Source organism: Bidens hawaiensis, unplaced genomic scaffold (genome assembly GCF_021521415.1).
Source record: "Bidens hawaiensis isolate Kalapana, Puna unplaced genomic scaffold, B.hawaiensis_p1.1 tig00009445_1, whole genome shotgun sequence".
Lineage (NCBI taxonomy): Eukaryota > Viridiplantae > Streptophyta > Magnoliopsida > Asterales > Asteraceae > Bidens > Bidens hawaiensis.
This window is the reverse complement of record NW_027491700.1, coordinates 222,943-235,750: the sequence shown is the minus strand read 5'-3', so window position 1 is coordinate 235,750 and position 12,808 is coordinate 222,943. Positions and strand designations below refer to the sequence as shown.

Here is a 12,808-nt window from a genome sequence, read left to right as displayed (position 1 = left end):
ATTATGTTTTTATTGTATCAGATAGTTCTTATTTCACCTCTGTCTCAAGATATTGGTCAAACCAAGAATACCAATAAAAGTATTGGCACGAGCTGCCCCTTGGCACTTTATTTAATTTTGGATTTCCTTTTCTTTTATGAAAGCATTATTTATATATTACCAAAACTATTATCTCAATTGGATGATATTAAATAAGCAAATTAAGAGTGTTGGATACATATTGAAATCCAATTCACCTTTTGAATCAGTTGGCCGACTTCTCTACAATGCTTCAAAAGTATGGAGGAACTTGCTTTGTAGTTTGCACCTTTTGATTAGCTTCTAGCCTTCTCTGCATGGTGAGATGTCGTTAGTGGTGGGTGGAGGGTCGCATTTGTTTGAGAAGAGTGAAAAGTTTAATGGGAATGTAGTCACACTTGATGAATTTCGATATAGCTTTTTATTGATGTATGAAAGTAAAGTTTTATTCTTACGATTGAAGAAATTTGATGAAATGAATTTAGCTCTATTTCAATCTTTTGTCAACTATAGTGAATTCTAGTTCAATCCTCTTGTCAACTATAGTGAATTCTGTGACCCACATAAGCTTAATATGGAATGCTCCGTGTGAGCTTGTAATGAAATGTAATTTAGAATCAGACAATTTTAGAGTTAACATCAGTCCCCATGTCATGATATATAGAATGCTCCATGTGAGACTATAATTGTTGCCATCATGACTGAACAAAGCACTAGCTATCGACGATCCCTACTAAGTCCTTATGCCTCTGTGTTAGCCACGACTGAATGGGGTAGTAGCAAGTTAACAAGACGAACGATATACACATAGAGAGAGAGAGACAGGCTGTTTTCCGCTAGGATTTATATTAACTTGGGTTTTTATTTTCCATGCGTGTTTTTTTTAAATAGCAAGGGTACAATATTCAATTCGTAAAAAAGTTTAGCATATTCTTTTTAGCATATATAAGTGTTAAGAACTAAACGTGTTACAATTGAATGGATAGTGAAGGCTAAAGATGTAGTTTTGTAAACCAGGTCTCTGACTTGTAATTTCATTTATCAAAGGGACCATTTGTAAAACTAAAACTTGCAATTATTAAAAGTTTGAATCTCAAGGTCGCTGTCACTTTACCTTTAATATAAGTTAAAAGCACTAGCTTTGTTATTGTAAAGAGTTTATTTTGAAAACATCAACCATGTAAAGTTCTATTTACTAACTTTAAAGTTTTAAAGATTGTCTCACAGGTAACTTTAGGTTACTTTGATCTCACAAGTCACAAATCAACTACATATTCAATTTCAGCTCACAAAAAACCTTAATTTAATATAACTTATTTTCATACCTTCCTGAAGAAACGTGGATCTACTCACTGGTAGAAGATCTACTTTCCTCGGGTATGATTAAACTGTTTCACCGATGGTTCTTTTGAATCCGTGTTCTTCCACCTACAAAATGAACAGCGCCGTTACTTACCCCTCAGAAAGGGACAGAGGGGTCCTCTTTGGGGTAACCCTCCGGCGTGAGAATCAGTATCTTTGTGGAGAAGATAATAAAATGTGAGTCAGTGAAATCTCCATAGTATTGCTGAATCGCTGAATACTCTTGATTATGTGACTGTGTGTTTTCTGTAACTGACTGTGAGTGAATACAATTCAATATGATTGAATGTGATATCACTGCTTGTAACTGTCAATGATTGAGTGTGAATGAATGTGTCATCAAAGTGGAGTTGATGCTGTATTTATAGTGCTAGGGTTTCCACTGGCTGGGCTCAGCCTCGTTGGCCTCCTCCAATCGCACTGCGCCACGTGTCCTCTGGGACACCTGGCGCTTTCTCGTTGGTTGAAATCATGTGGTAGCACATGTGTCATGCTGAGTTGTCGACCTTTCATTTGGCAGCTGTCAACATCAGCATATTCTTACTCCTTAAAAAGATGCCTTCTAGAAGAGTGTCTGACGTGCACAATCAAGGTTGCCCTGATCCTGATTTGGATAAGGACGAGGTTGATTATGTGTACGTGTGATATGCGCCCATCCTGAGAATGCGCGAAGTCTTCTTTTTATTCTCACGCGCAGATATTTCATGCGCAGGTGTGATATGCACGAGCGTGTGATATGCGCCGCGCGCTGGTGCGCCACGCGCATATGTGACGCGCGAGCATATGTGATGTGCAAGAGCATGCGATATGCGCCGCGCGCGTATGTGATGCGCGAGCATATGATGCCTGAGCATGTTTTGTATGCGCAATGCGCCTGGGTTTTGGCTTTGTGCCTTCATAATGTCTTTATCTTGTGGGTTGACCCGCCTTGCTTGGTGTTGAGGCGGGTACATACCTCTTCAAGCCCCCCCAGTCTAATGTGTGTCTTATCTTGCGCGAGCGTGGTAAGATAGATATTAGACTCACTGAATTGTCCTTTTATAGGGGGTTTTGTCGTTTTCTTGGTTGTTTCCATCGTCGCGCGAAGTTCTATCCATTTGGTTGAAAACGAAAGGTCCAAACACGTGGTTGGTTGGTGATGACGTGCGCCGTAAACGTGTCAGACGTTTCGTGTGCTCGAGGTGCTACAGTTGCCTTTCACGTCCCCTCACACAGCTGTGTTGAACACGTGTCGCACTCGCATTGGTTAGTACCTGCGAGTGGGGGCGCGTCTCTGTTCCGTGGCAGGTCGGTTACATCTTTTTGTCCCCTCACACAGCTGTTAGGGACACGTGTCGCGCCTTCGTTGGGTTGCCCCTGCGAGTGGGGGCGCGTGAAACCCGATCAGCTGCCTCATTTCTCTCTCCTGGGCCTATAAAAGCAGGCCCTTAGGAAATTTTTATCTTCATCTTCATTGTTGCTAAAATTCAAATTTCTGCTTTCACATTCTGATTTGAGTGTTTACATCGATTCGAATCCTCGATTATCGGCTATTACAGTTGTATGTCTGATAGTTCATACTCGTCTAGCCCTTCAATCACCTCCGTTGCCTCTCGAAGACGCCGTGTGAAATCTGTGGTGATGTCGACATTGAAGCAAAAGGGGAAGGGGAAGAAGGTTGTTGAGACCACATCGGAGGAAGTAGGGAGGACCAAGGCCACCAAAAGGTGGAATGAAATCCCCTGCAAATTGAAGCAGGCAGATCTCGACAACCTGATCACCTCTCAGGGCTTTCCCACCCTGTTTGGCTGCATGTTGCCTAGGTCCGGGCAAACGGCGGCGGACCCGCCTGCCGGCTATATATCCCTATATAGCCACTTTTTCTCCCACTGCAACCTTCGTCTCCCGATGACAAGGTTTGTGGGTGCACTGTTGAAGTTCTATGGGATTCACATATCCCAAGTCCATCCGTTTGGACTCGTGCGCGTGACTCACTTTGAGTTCATGTGCAAATCCCAGCGCGAGGAACCCACTCCTCGGCGCTTTCAATATTTTTATAAGGCCAAGATCCAAGACAATTGGATCTCTTTTATTCCTCGCAGTCAGAAAGTGAAGTGCTCCACTGTTTCATTCAAGAGCCTTCATGACTGGTCTGAGAGGTTTTTTTACATTAAGGCCGGTGTGATCCCCATCCGTATGACCATGCGCTCTATCACTTCTGCGCCTGCGGATGAGGGTGTCCTCAAGAACCCAACTGGCGCATGGGTTAAGAAACTGACCGCCGAACCATCCCCCGCGAAGAAAATTTGCGAGGAGGCGCTGGTTGGGGTCGGCATGAGCAGGCTCTGGGCCGACAGCGCGCTTGAGCCCGTTATCCAAGTCTCCACCTAAGCGCTTACGCGCCCAGGAGCAACGCTGGACTTGGGGGGGCTTGTAGGGGTATGGTATTAAACCCGGTTTACAATCCTAAATTTATTATATTTGGTTTGTTTTATTATATGGGCTAATACATTGGTTATTGGGCTGAGGAGGTTTGTGGAGGTAGCCCTAATTGGGCTAGGCCCATTAGGGTATCATGATGGTGGCCATGAGACTCTATATAAGGAGGTCTTCACCTCCTTATCATGGGGTCATGCTCAGTAGGTGCCACCACCAGTTTTTGTGTCTGTGAACAAGAGATCTTGAAGATCTCTTAGCGGTCACCTCCACACCCCCAAAACGCCACTGCAGATCGCGAGCAGCCGGAGGAGAGGATCAGCAGACCAGGATGCGGTTCATTCATCTCGAAATCTGTGGAAGCTCCGTCATGGGTCAGGTCAGATTCCATTTCGTGCTTCGACACTTCCAATTTTTAAATGTTTGTACTTTGTACTTTGATTTATACTTTTCTAAAAAACTGTTTCGACTTCACACATTAAGAGTTTTCATTTCGATTTTCAAACTTAACAAACAAACTATGATTTTATAGCTTTTCTCACTTTTGGTTCGAAATCAAACCGTCTTGACGAGCCACTACATAACGTTGTCAGTAAAGTGAGACAAGTCACTGAAGAATCACTAAATAAAATGATCAAAAGGAATTCTACACACAAATAACTTCAATTCTAGTGGTAATAATCCATCACTTTTAACAAACAGACACATATTACACATGTATATGTACATGTTCGTATATGCATTCTAACATATAAGCATGTATATATTCTTTAAGAACTTTTGGTTCCAAATCAACCCGCCTTGACGAGCCACTACATAATGTTGTCTAGTAAAGTGAAATGAGTCACTGAATAAACAGGAGTCATGAACCGAATCACTACTAAATGAAATGATCAATACTAATTCTAGACACAAATAACTTCAACTCTAGTAGTAATAGTCCATCAATTTAACAAACAAACACATATTACACATGCAAATGTACATGTTTGTATATACATAGAAATTATAACATATAAACATGTATATATTGTTTAGAAAACTTTATGTGGTGGGTCATATGAAGTGGCATCCAAAGCACTTTAGTTTTTATCCAACACCAACAACTCTAGCAGCAAGTGTCATTCCACACTCTTTTAACACAAGCCAGTAGCAGAAAGTGTAATAAACACAACACTTCACAGCTTACATGTCACAGTCCAATCTCCCTTATTCACACGCCCACAGTTTTCACTCATAATTTCCTCATTTTCTCTCTCAAATTCCGATCAATATTCTCCGGCTTATTCTAAGCCACATTAATCATCAAGTAACTACTGATTTATTTTTTTTAACTTTTGTTCTTCAATAAATTTATTGCAAATTCACTTTATCAAGTCCTTTTTTGTTTAAATCGTGGTCTGGGTGTGCACGGTACGGTTTTAGGACATATCCGAACATAAAACCGAAACTTTTGGTTTTGTAATTTTTAAAACTGTTCTGTTTCGATTTTTGGTTTGAGTTCGGTTTAGCTTAGCTTAAAAATTTTGGGTCAGAAAACAATTGGTCCAAAATAATAATTTTGGAATGTTGTTAATTAAAAAGTAATTGATTAATTGATTATTGTATGATGCTAAAATATTTGAGCTATATATTTATTAAATTCTTAATTAACTAAAATAAAATATGAAAATCTATAAATTCGGCTAGGTTGAATTTTACTATTTTTATTACACGCAAAAAGTTCGGTTTTTACAAAACTAGAAAATCAGATCGTCTTAGATTGTTTCGAGTTGATTTACTTTTTTCGGGTCAGTTTTTTCGGTTTTATACAATTACGATAAAAAATACAAAAAAAACCACACGAGTTCTCATTTCTTTTTCGACCGGAAACCGCAATTTCCGGCAATGTATTAACAATACATGTATTATCCACACTCTCAATTACCCATCTATATATACTATTTGTGAATATAGAGCTAGAAAGATGACGTCAGGAACGCGGATGCCGACGTGGAAGGAACGAGAGAATAACAAGAGGCGAGAGAGGCGGAGGCGAGCAATTGCCGCGAAAATATTCACAGGATTGAGAATGTACGGTAACTACAAGCTCCCGAAGCATTGTGATAATAATGAAGTACTCAAAGCACTCGCTGATGAGGCCGGGTGGACTGTCGAACCGGACGGCACTACTTATCGTAAGGTATGATAATGAATGTCTGTTAATTGTTTGTTCTGGGTCGGATATGAGTAAATGTTCTTGGGTGATAAAGATGAATCTGTTTTAGTTTTGCAAAATTAGAATACTCCTAATGCGTTCTCCAGCAATGTGTTGGACTGCTCGTAATCAAATTTACGGTAATTTGTTACGAGTTCGTTACAATTTCACGTAATTGATAAGCCTAACTTACATAATTAAACTCAGTTAACGCTGACGGAGACGCATTTTAGCACTGTCTAATGTGCTAGTATGAATCTCCGTTAATTGTTCCGGGTCGGATCTGAGTAAATGTTCTCCGGTGATGAGGATGAATCCTGTGCTCGTAATCAAATTTACAGTTAGTTGTTACGAATTCGTTACGATTTCGAAATTAGTTAAACACGTAATTGATATACAAAACTTACATAATTAAACTCGGTTGAGATGGCGGCGCATTTTAACACGTCGTCATCGGTCCCTAGTATGGTTGAATTTCCGTTAACTGTTCCAGGTCGGATGACTCGGATACAGGGATGAGCTCTGATAATTTGAAATATTTGGTACCGGTACTGAAATGTTCGGTTCAGTAGTATTTTGTGTAAAATTCGGGAAATACCGGTACTGTACCGATACTGAAAACTAAAACCAAATCAGTACCAAATTCGGTATTGGTACCGTACCGAAAACGCTCATCCCTAATGTTTTCGGGTGATAAAAGGGTAAAACATGAAGAAACTCGTTAGAAGTGGTACATGAGTCTCTGAAACCACCTCCTATGCTCGAGTCAGTATTGGATTCACCATTATTACATATTTTCACGTAATTGATAAAAGCTAATTTACGTTAACTTGTTCACCGGTGATGGTGACGGTAACGGTGGCGCATTTTAGCACGTTGTCGCGGTATGTGCTAACATGTACAGAGGGACAGTCTTCACCACGAAGTGGTTGGACAATGCGCACCGTGCGGTCTCGATCTGCCGAACGATTGGTGGCGCGTGTTGCAAATGGTGACGTGTGCATGCACTGCGCATTTTAGCAGACGGTTAGGCTTAGATCATAAAATCACTTTATTTCTGACTGTTGATCACACTCCGGCGTACGTTAGATCCTGCGAACACTGTTTCGTTGTTTTTTTCTTCCGTGGTAAGATTCGCCCGTGGTGAAAAAACCTATAAAGAGACCATATTACCCTCTCATAAAAGGAAATATCCCCATAATACCCTTTTGAAGTTTGAACCCACAAATGTCCACAATAACCCTCACCCTCTTGTACATGTCAAACCATAGTGAAAAATTAGATTAAATTTAGTAAAGTTTGGTCGGATCACATTAAAATTTGGTTAGGACTCGTAGTAAGTATTGTCGGGTTTATAAGAAACTGGTCGGATTGACCAAATATTTTACACATGGCGTCGAAAACACTGTTGTCTAACATGATCAGGTCGAAGATACTTGGATGGATATTTCCGGGATTTTTTTAAACGTTCTATTGATTGTGTGGGTCAAATGGACACTTTTAGGATTTTCCTTCAGAAGCTCTACCGAAAGGGTATTTATGTCATTTGTAGTTTTGGTGCCACTGTTTAAACATTTTTGATAATATATATTATATGAAATATTTTTATACTATATATTATACGAAATATTTTACACATGGCGTCGTGTGATTGGTTGGAATTCGGAAACACCGTCGTCTAACATGACCAGGTCGACAATACTTGGATGGATATGTTCGCGGTTTTTAAATCTGTTGGACATTTTATTGATTATGTGGGGTCAAATGGAAATTTTAGGGAATTTTTCTTTTACAAGTTCTACCGAAAGAGTATTTATGTCATTTGTATTTTTGGGTTCACTGTTAAAATAATTTTGATAATATATATATTATTATACGAAATAAAATGGATAAACAATAGCAACTTCTTTTTCTGGGTCTTTTGCTTTAATTTTTCACACAGGTCCTTTTTCAGTAGGCATGTGTACCAAGACTGTAAAATAATTGAATTCTATGTTCATAAAAGCTCATTTTTCCCATCAGACCTCAAATGTTCAATCCAAAACACTGTTTCTTCTATTATTTGTACCTCTTAATAAATTATACTGTATATAATATGTAACATATATGATGTACAATATAAGTGAAGAAGAAAGGAAGAGACTTTAATAATTTAAATAAGAGAACAAATTTTAACTTATGTTATAAATTTTATATATGATGAGTAGTAGTTTTTAGGTTCTAGTGTGGTATTATTGATATGATAGGACAAAGTTTCATAATTTAGGGTGTCATCCGATAATGGTAGTGGTTGTACTCACTCTATAAAGTCCAATATCAATCAATGGCTATTTTCATGTTTCCACTTTCATAAGGCTGAGGGGTGTGGGGCGCTAACCTGGGCGCGAGAGCCCCTCCGCTAGCGCCCCCAGGCGCTAACCCCACACCACCGGGGCGCGAAACGGGGCGCGAACGGGGCGCGAGCGCGAGCCCCCAGGCAGGTGTGAGTGTGGTCGCGGGAGAAGAGAGAGAAAGAGCCGTTGAGCTCGAGAGAAAGAGCCGTTGGAGCTCATTATTTTTAAAAAAAAAACCTTAAAACCTCTATATAATACCCCAAATTACTCCCATTTCAACCATATCAAAACACAATTTCACCTTACAAACCCTTATATAATATCCCAAACTCCTATATAATACCCAAAAATGTCTGGAAATTGGTACCCAAACCTAGATTCAGATTATATTGACGACGAGTTATGGTCGTCACCAGACCAACCGATGTCTCTAATGACAAAAAGGAAAAAAGTCGAATGAGAGATTTGGACTTCCTTACAAGAGACTTCAGTAACCTAAATCCGGTCGATCAAATGCTGATGGAAAAGCAAAAGGAACGTATCCGAAAGAGGTTGATCGAAGAAGACCAAGCCGAAGAATAAGAATAATGTTTTTTTAGTACTTTAATTTTTATTTTATTTTTAGATATTAATGTGTTTTTTTTTAATGTGTGTTTTTTTTAATAATTTATGAGTTTTTTTAATAATACGTTTTTTGAATATATTTATAAAAAAATAAAAAAAAAAATCCGCTGGAGCCCCTCCACACCAGGGCCAGGGGCTCCAGCGGGGGCTCCAACACCCCCTTATCCAGTTTTTCTCTCTGCCACACGTCACAATATTATTGGCTGGAGCCCACTCGCGCCCCCGTTAGAGCCCCCCACACCCCTCAGCCTAAGGCTGAGGGGTGTGGGGCGCTAACCTGGGCGCGAGAGCCCCTCCGCTCGCGCCCCCAGGCGCTAACCCCACACCACCGGGGCGCGAAACGGGGCGCGAACGGGGCGCGAGCGCGAGCCCCCAGGCAGGCGTGAGTGTGGTCGCGGGAGATGAGAGAGAAAGAGCCGTTGAGTTCGAGAGAAAGAGCCGTTGGAGCTCATTATTTTAAAAAAAAAAAAACCTTAAAACCTCTATATAATACCCCAAATTACTCCCATTTCAACCATATCAAAACACAATTTCACCTTACAAACCCTTATATAATATCCCAAACTCCTATATAATACCCAAAAATGTCTGGAAATTGGTACCCAAACCTAGATTCAGATTATATTGACGACGATTTATGGTCGTCACCAGACCAACCGATGTCTCTAATGACAAAAAGGAAAAAAGTCGAATGAGAGATTTGGACTTCCTTACAAGAGACTTCAGTAACCTAAATCCGGTCTATCAAATGCTGATGGAAAAGCAAAAGGAACGTATCCGAAAGAGGTTGATCGAAGAAGACCAAGCCGAAAAATAAGAATAATGTTTTTTTAGTACTTTAATTTTTATTTTATTTTTAGATATTAATGTGTTTTTTTTAATGTGTGTTTTTTTTAATAATTTATGAGTTTTTTTAATAATACGTTTTTTGAATATATTTATAAAAAAATAAAAAAAAAATCCGCTGGAGCCCCTGCTGGAGCCCCTCCACACCAGGGCCAGGGGCTCCAACACCCCCCTTATCCAGTTTCTCTCTCTGCCACACGTCACAATATTATTGGCTGGAGCCCCCACTCGCGCCCCCGTTAAAGCCCCCCACACCCCTCAGCCTAAAGGAACTCAAGTTCATCTTAGAGAATAATAAATTCCTGGCTATCTTCTAGATGTTGAAGTCAGTTACATAGTACCATGGTCACACACACTAAATCTGTAGATCCAGAATTAACATACCAAATCCGTAGATATTGATGCAAAACAATCGAAACAGTAAACCCAAAAACCGGTTTGTAACCGATACAAACCTGTGTGTATGTATGGTATGCGTAGTAACCTAACGAGGATTTGCAATAACTGGTTTTAACCAAGTTGACCAATAACCGGTTCGGTTATCAATAGTGCGGATCTTGAGCAAATAATCTAGGCGTCTTGAACACATACAAATTATTTATTTATTTTTTTGAAAAAAAAATACACTACTTAGCGAAAAAACTAGGGGCTGAGGACCGACTTGGCCCAACCTAAGACCACCCTTGGTTATCAATCATAGCCAAAAAAAACCGGTTAACTAGTATTTGCACCTCTATCCATAGATTTTATATTGGGGAATATTATTTATAATTTGATTAAACTGCATATACATAAATTTTTCTCATGATCACAAATTTTTATCATGCTAATATAATATTTTTAGTTCTCTATATAAAAAGTGTTATCATCAAAATACATTTTGAGTGTAGTCATTAAGATAATACATTTTGTGCCATTCTCAATGTATATTTATTTACCTAACTTTTCAATATTAATGACTCTTAGTTATCTTATAGTTGTTGAAGTCAATTGCATAGTACCAAGATCACACACACTAAATTTATAGATCTTGAATTAACATACCAAATCCGTAGATAGAGGTGCAAAACAATCAAAAAAGTTGACCCCAAAACCGGTTTGTAACCCATACAAACCATAGGTTTGTAACCGGTTTGACATTTGACGAAGAAACCAGTTAACCAAAATTCACTATTTTGGTAGTTAATAACTGGTTATGATGTACATGTATGTGTATGCAGGCATGGTATGTGTGCGTATGGTATGTGTGCGTATGTATGTATCCATATGTATGTATGTTTGTGTGCATGTATGTTAATATGTAAAATATAAATAAATTGAGTTTATTTTATATATTAGTATTTAATTGAATTCTTTAAAAAAAAAGCCAACTAGTAACCTAACGGGGATTTGCGATAACTAGTTTTGGCCAAGTTGACCAATAACCAGCTAGGTTATCAACAGTGCCGGATTGTGAACAATAATCTGGGTGGGCTGAAGAATCTTAAACAAATAATTTGGATGAGATAGACTCAATATATATAACTTTTTTTTTTCAATTTTTTTACTACCAAGTGAAGAAGCTCGGGCCGAGGACCGACTTGGCCCAAGCTAAGGACCACCCCAGGTTTATCAATCATAGCCTAGAAACCGGTTAACTCGTATTTGCACCTCTATCCATAGATATTTATATTGGAGTATATTATTTATAATTTGATTAAACTACATATACATAAAATTTTCTTATGATTACAAATTTTTATCGCGTCAATATAATTTTTATAGTTCTCTGTATAAAATGGTGTAATCATTAAAAAAAAACAATTTGGGTGTAGTCATAAAAAAAAACAATTTGGGTGTAGTCATTAAGAACAAATCATTTTGTGCCATTCTAATGTATATTATTTACCTAACTTTTCAATATTAATTAATCCACTCTTACAAAAATAAAACACCATCAAACTTTAAAATCTTCTTTCAACATCTATAGGGATGCAAGCCCATAGAAAGAATGGACATTGGTGGATCAGCATCAGTAAGCCCATGTTCATCATCCTACCAGCCCAGCCCATATGCTTCCTATCACCCAAGCCCACCATCCTCTTCAATTGCAAGCCCATCCTCCTCATATGCACCCAACACCCACCCTGACTCACTCATCCCATGGCTCAAGAACCTCTCTTCATCATCCTCATCATCACACTCAACCAAACTCCCCCATCTTTACATCCACACCGGGTCCATTAGCGCACCCGTGACCTCACCCATGAGCTCCCCAACGGCTCGGTCACCTACCCGACTCAAAACCAACGCTATTTGGGGCGCACCCTCTTCCGAATGGTTCACTGGCATTCGTCCAACGTCACCAACTTTTAGCCTTGTAGCGACTAACCCATTTGGGTTCAAGGAAACGGGCTTGTCTCATGGTGGCTCACGGATGTGGACACCCGGTCAAAGTGGGACTTGTTCTCCTGCAATCCCTTCCGGCTTTGATAACAATGCTGACATTCCCATGGCGGAAGTGGTGACCGATGACTTTGCTTTTGGTAAGGTGAAGCCTTGGGAAGGAGAAATAATTCATGAGGTTTGCGGGAACGATGATCTTGAGCTCACTCTTGGAAACTCAAAAACTCGGTATGTTGTAACTATTCTTTTTAAAATGATATTAATAAATTTTCGAAAAGTATACATGTATATGAAGTTTAGCTTGTTACAGGTAAAATGGAATGGCCTCATGGTGGTTGGAGGATGGATCAAAGCAAGTTTGTGACATTGTTCCTTTCTTTAAGTTATTTGAAATATGTTTGTCCAAATCACTATATTATAATCCATGCAGCTCATTATGTATAATTAAATTAAGCGTGCCAAAGCGCGCTACTTGGGCCAGGTAACATGTCAAAACAGGCTGTTTTAAAATGTTTTAAAAATGTATCAATTTTGTTCAGTTCAAAATGATTCCGACCCAAACGGGTCCATCTTCAAATGATTTGTTTTAGACTTTTAGAACGAACACTTAAGTAACAAAACCGATCAA

The 12,808-nt window shown here is 39.3% G+C and overlaps 1 protein-coding gene across 2 annotated transcripts; it reads left to right on the top strand.

Moving 5' to 3' along the window:
• The first annotated feature begins 5,758 nt into the window (after nucleotides 1–5,758).
• LOC143532451 (BES1/BZR1 homolog protein 4-like) lies at nucleotides 5,759–12,804 on the top strand. Of its 2 annotated transcripts, XM_077027491.1 has the most exons (3): nucleotides 5,759–5,977; nucleotides 11,765–12,408; nucleotides 12,491–12,670. In XM_077027491.1, the coding sequence occupies exons 1-3, from the start codon at nucleotides 5,762–5,764 to the stop codon at nucleotides 12,492–12,494; spliced, it is 864 nt and encodes a 287-aa protein (XP_076883606.1). In that variant the 5' UTR covers nucleotides 5,759–5,761; the 3' UTR covers nucleotides 12,495–12,670. The 2 variants fall into 2 exon arrangements, with proteins under 2 accessions (XP_076883606.1, XP_076883605.1); XM_077027490.1 differs by having other exon boundaries at nucleotides 11,765–12,804.
• Nucleotides 12,805–12,808: the final 4 nt, after the last annotated feature.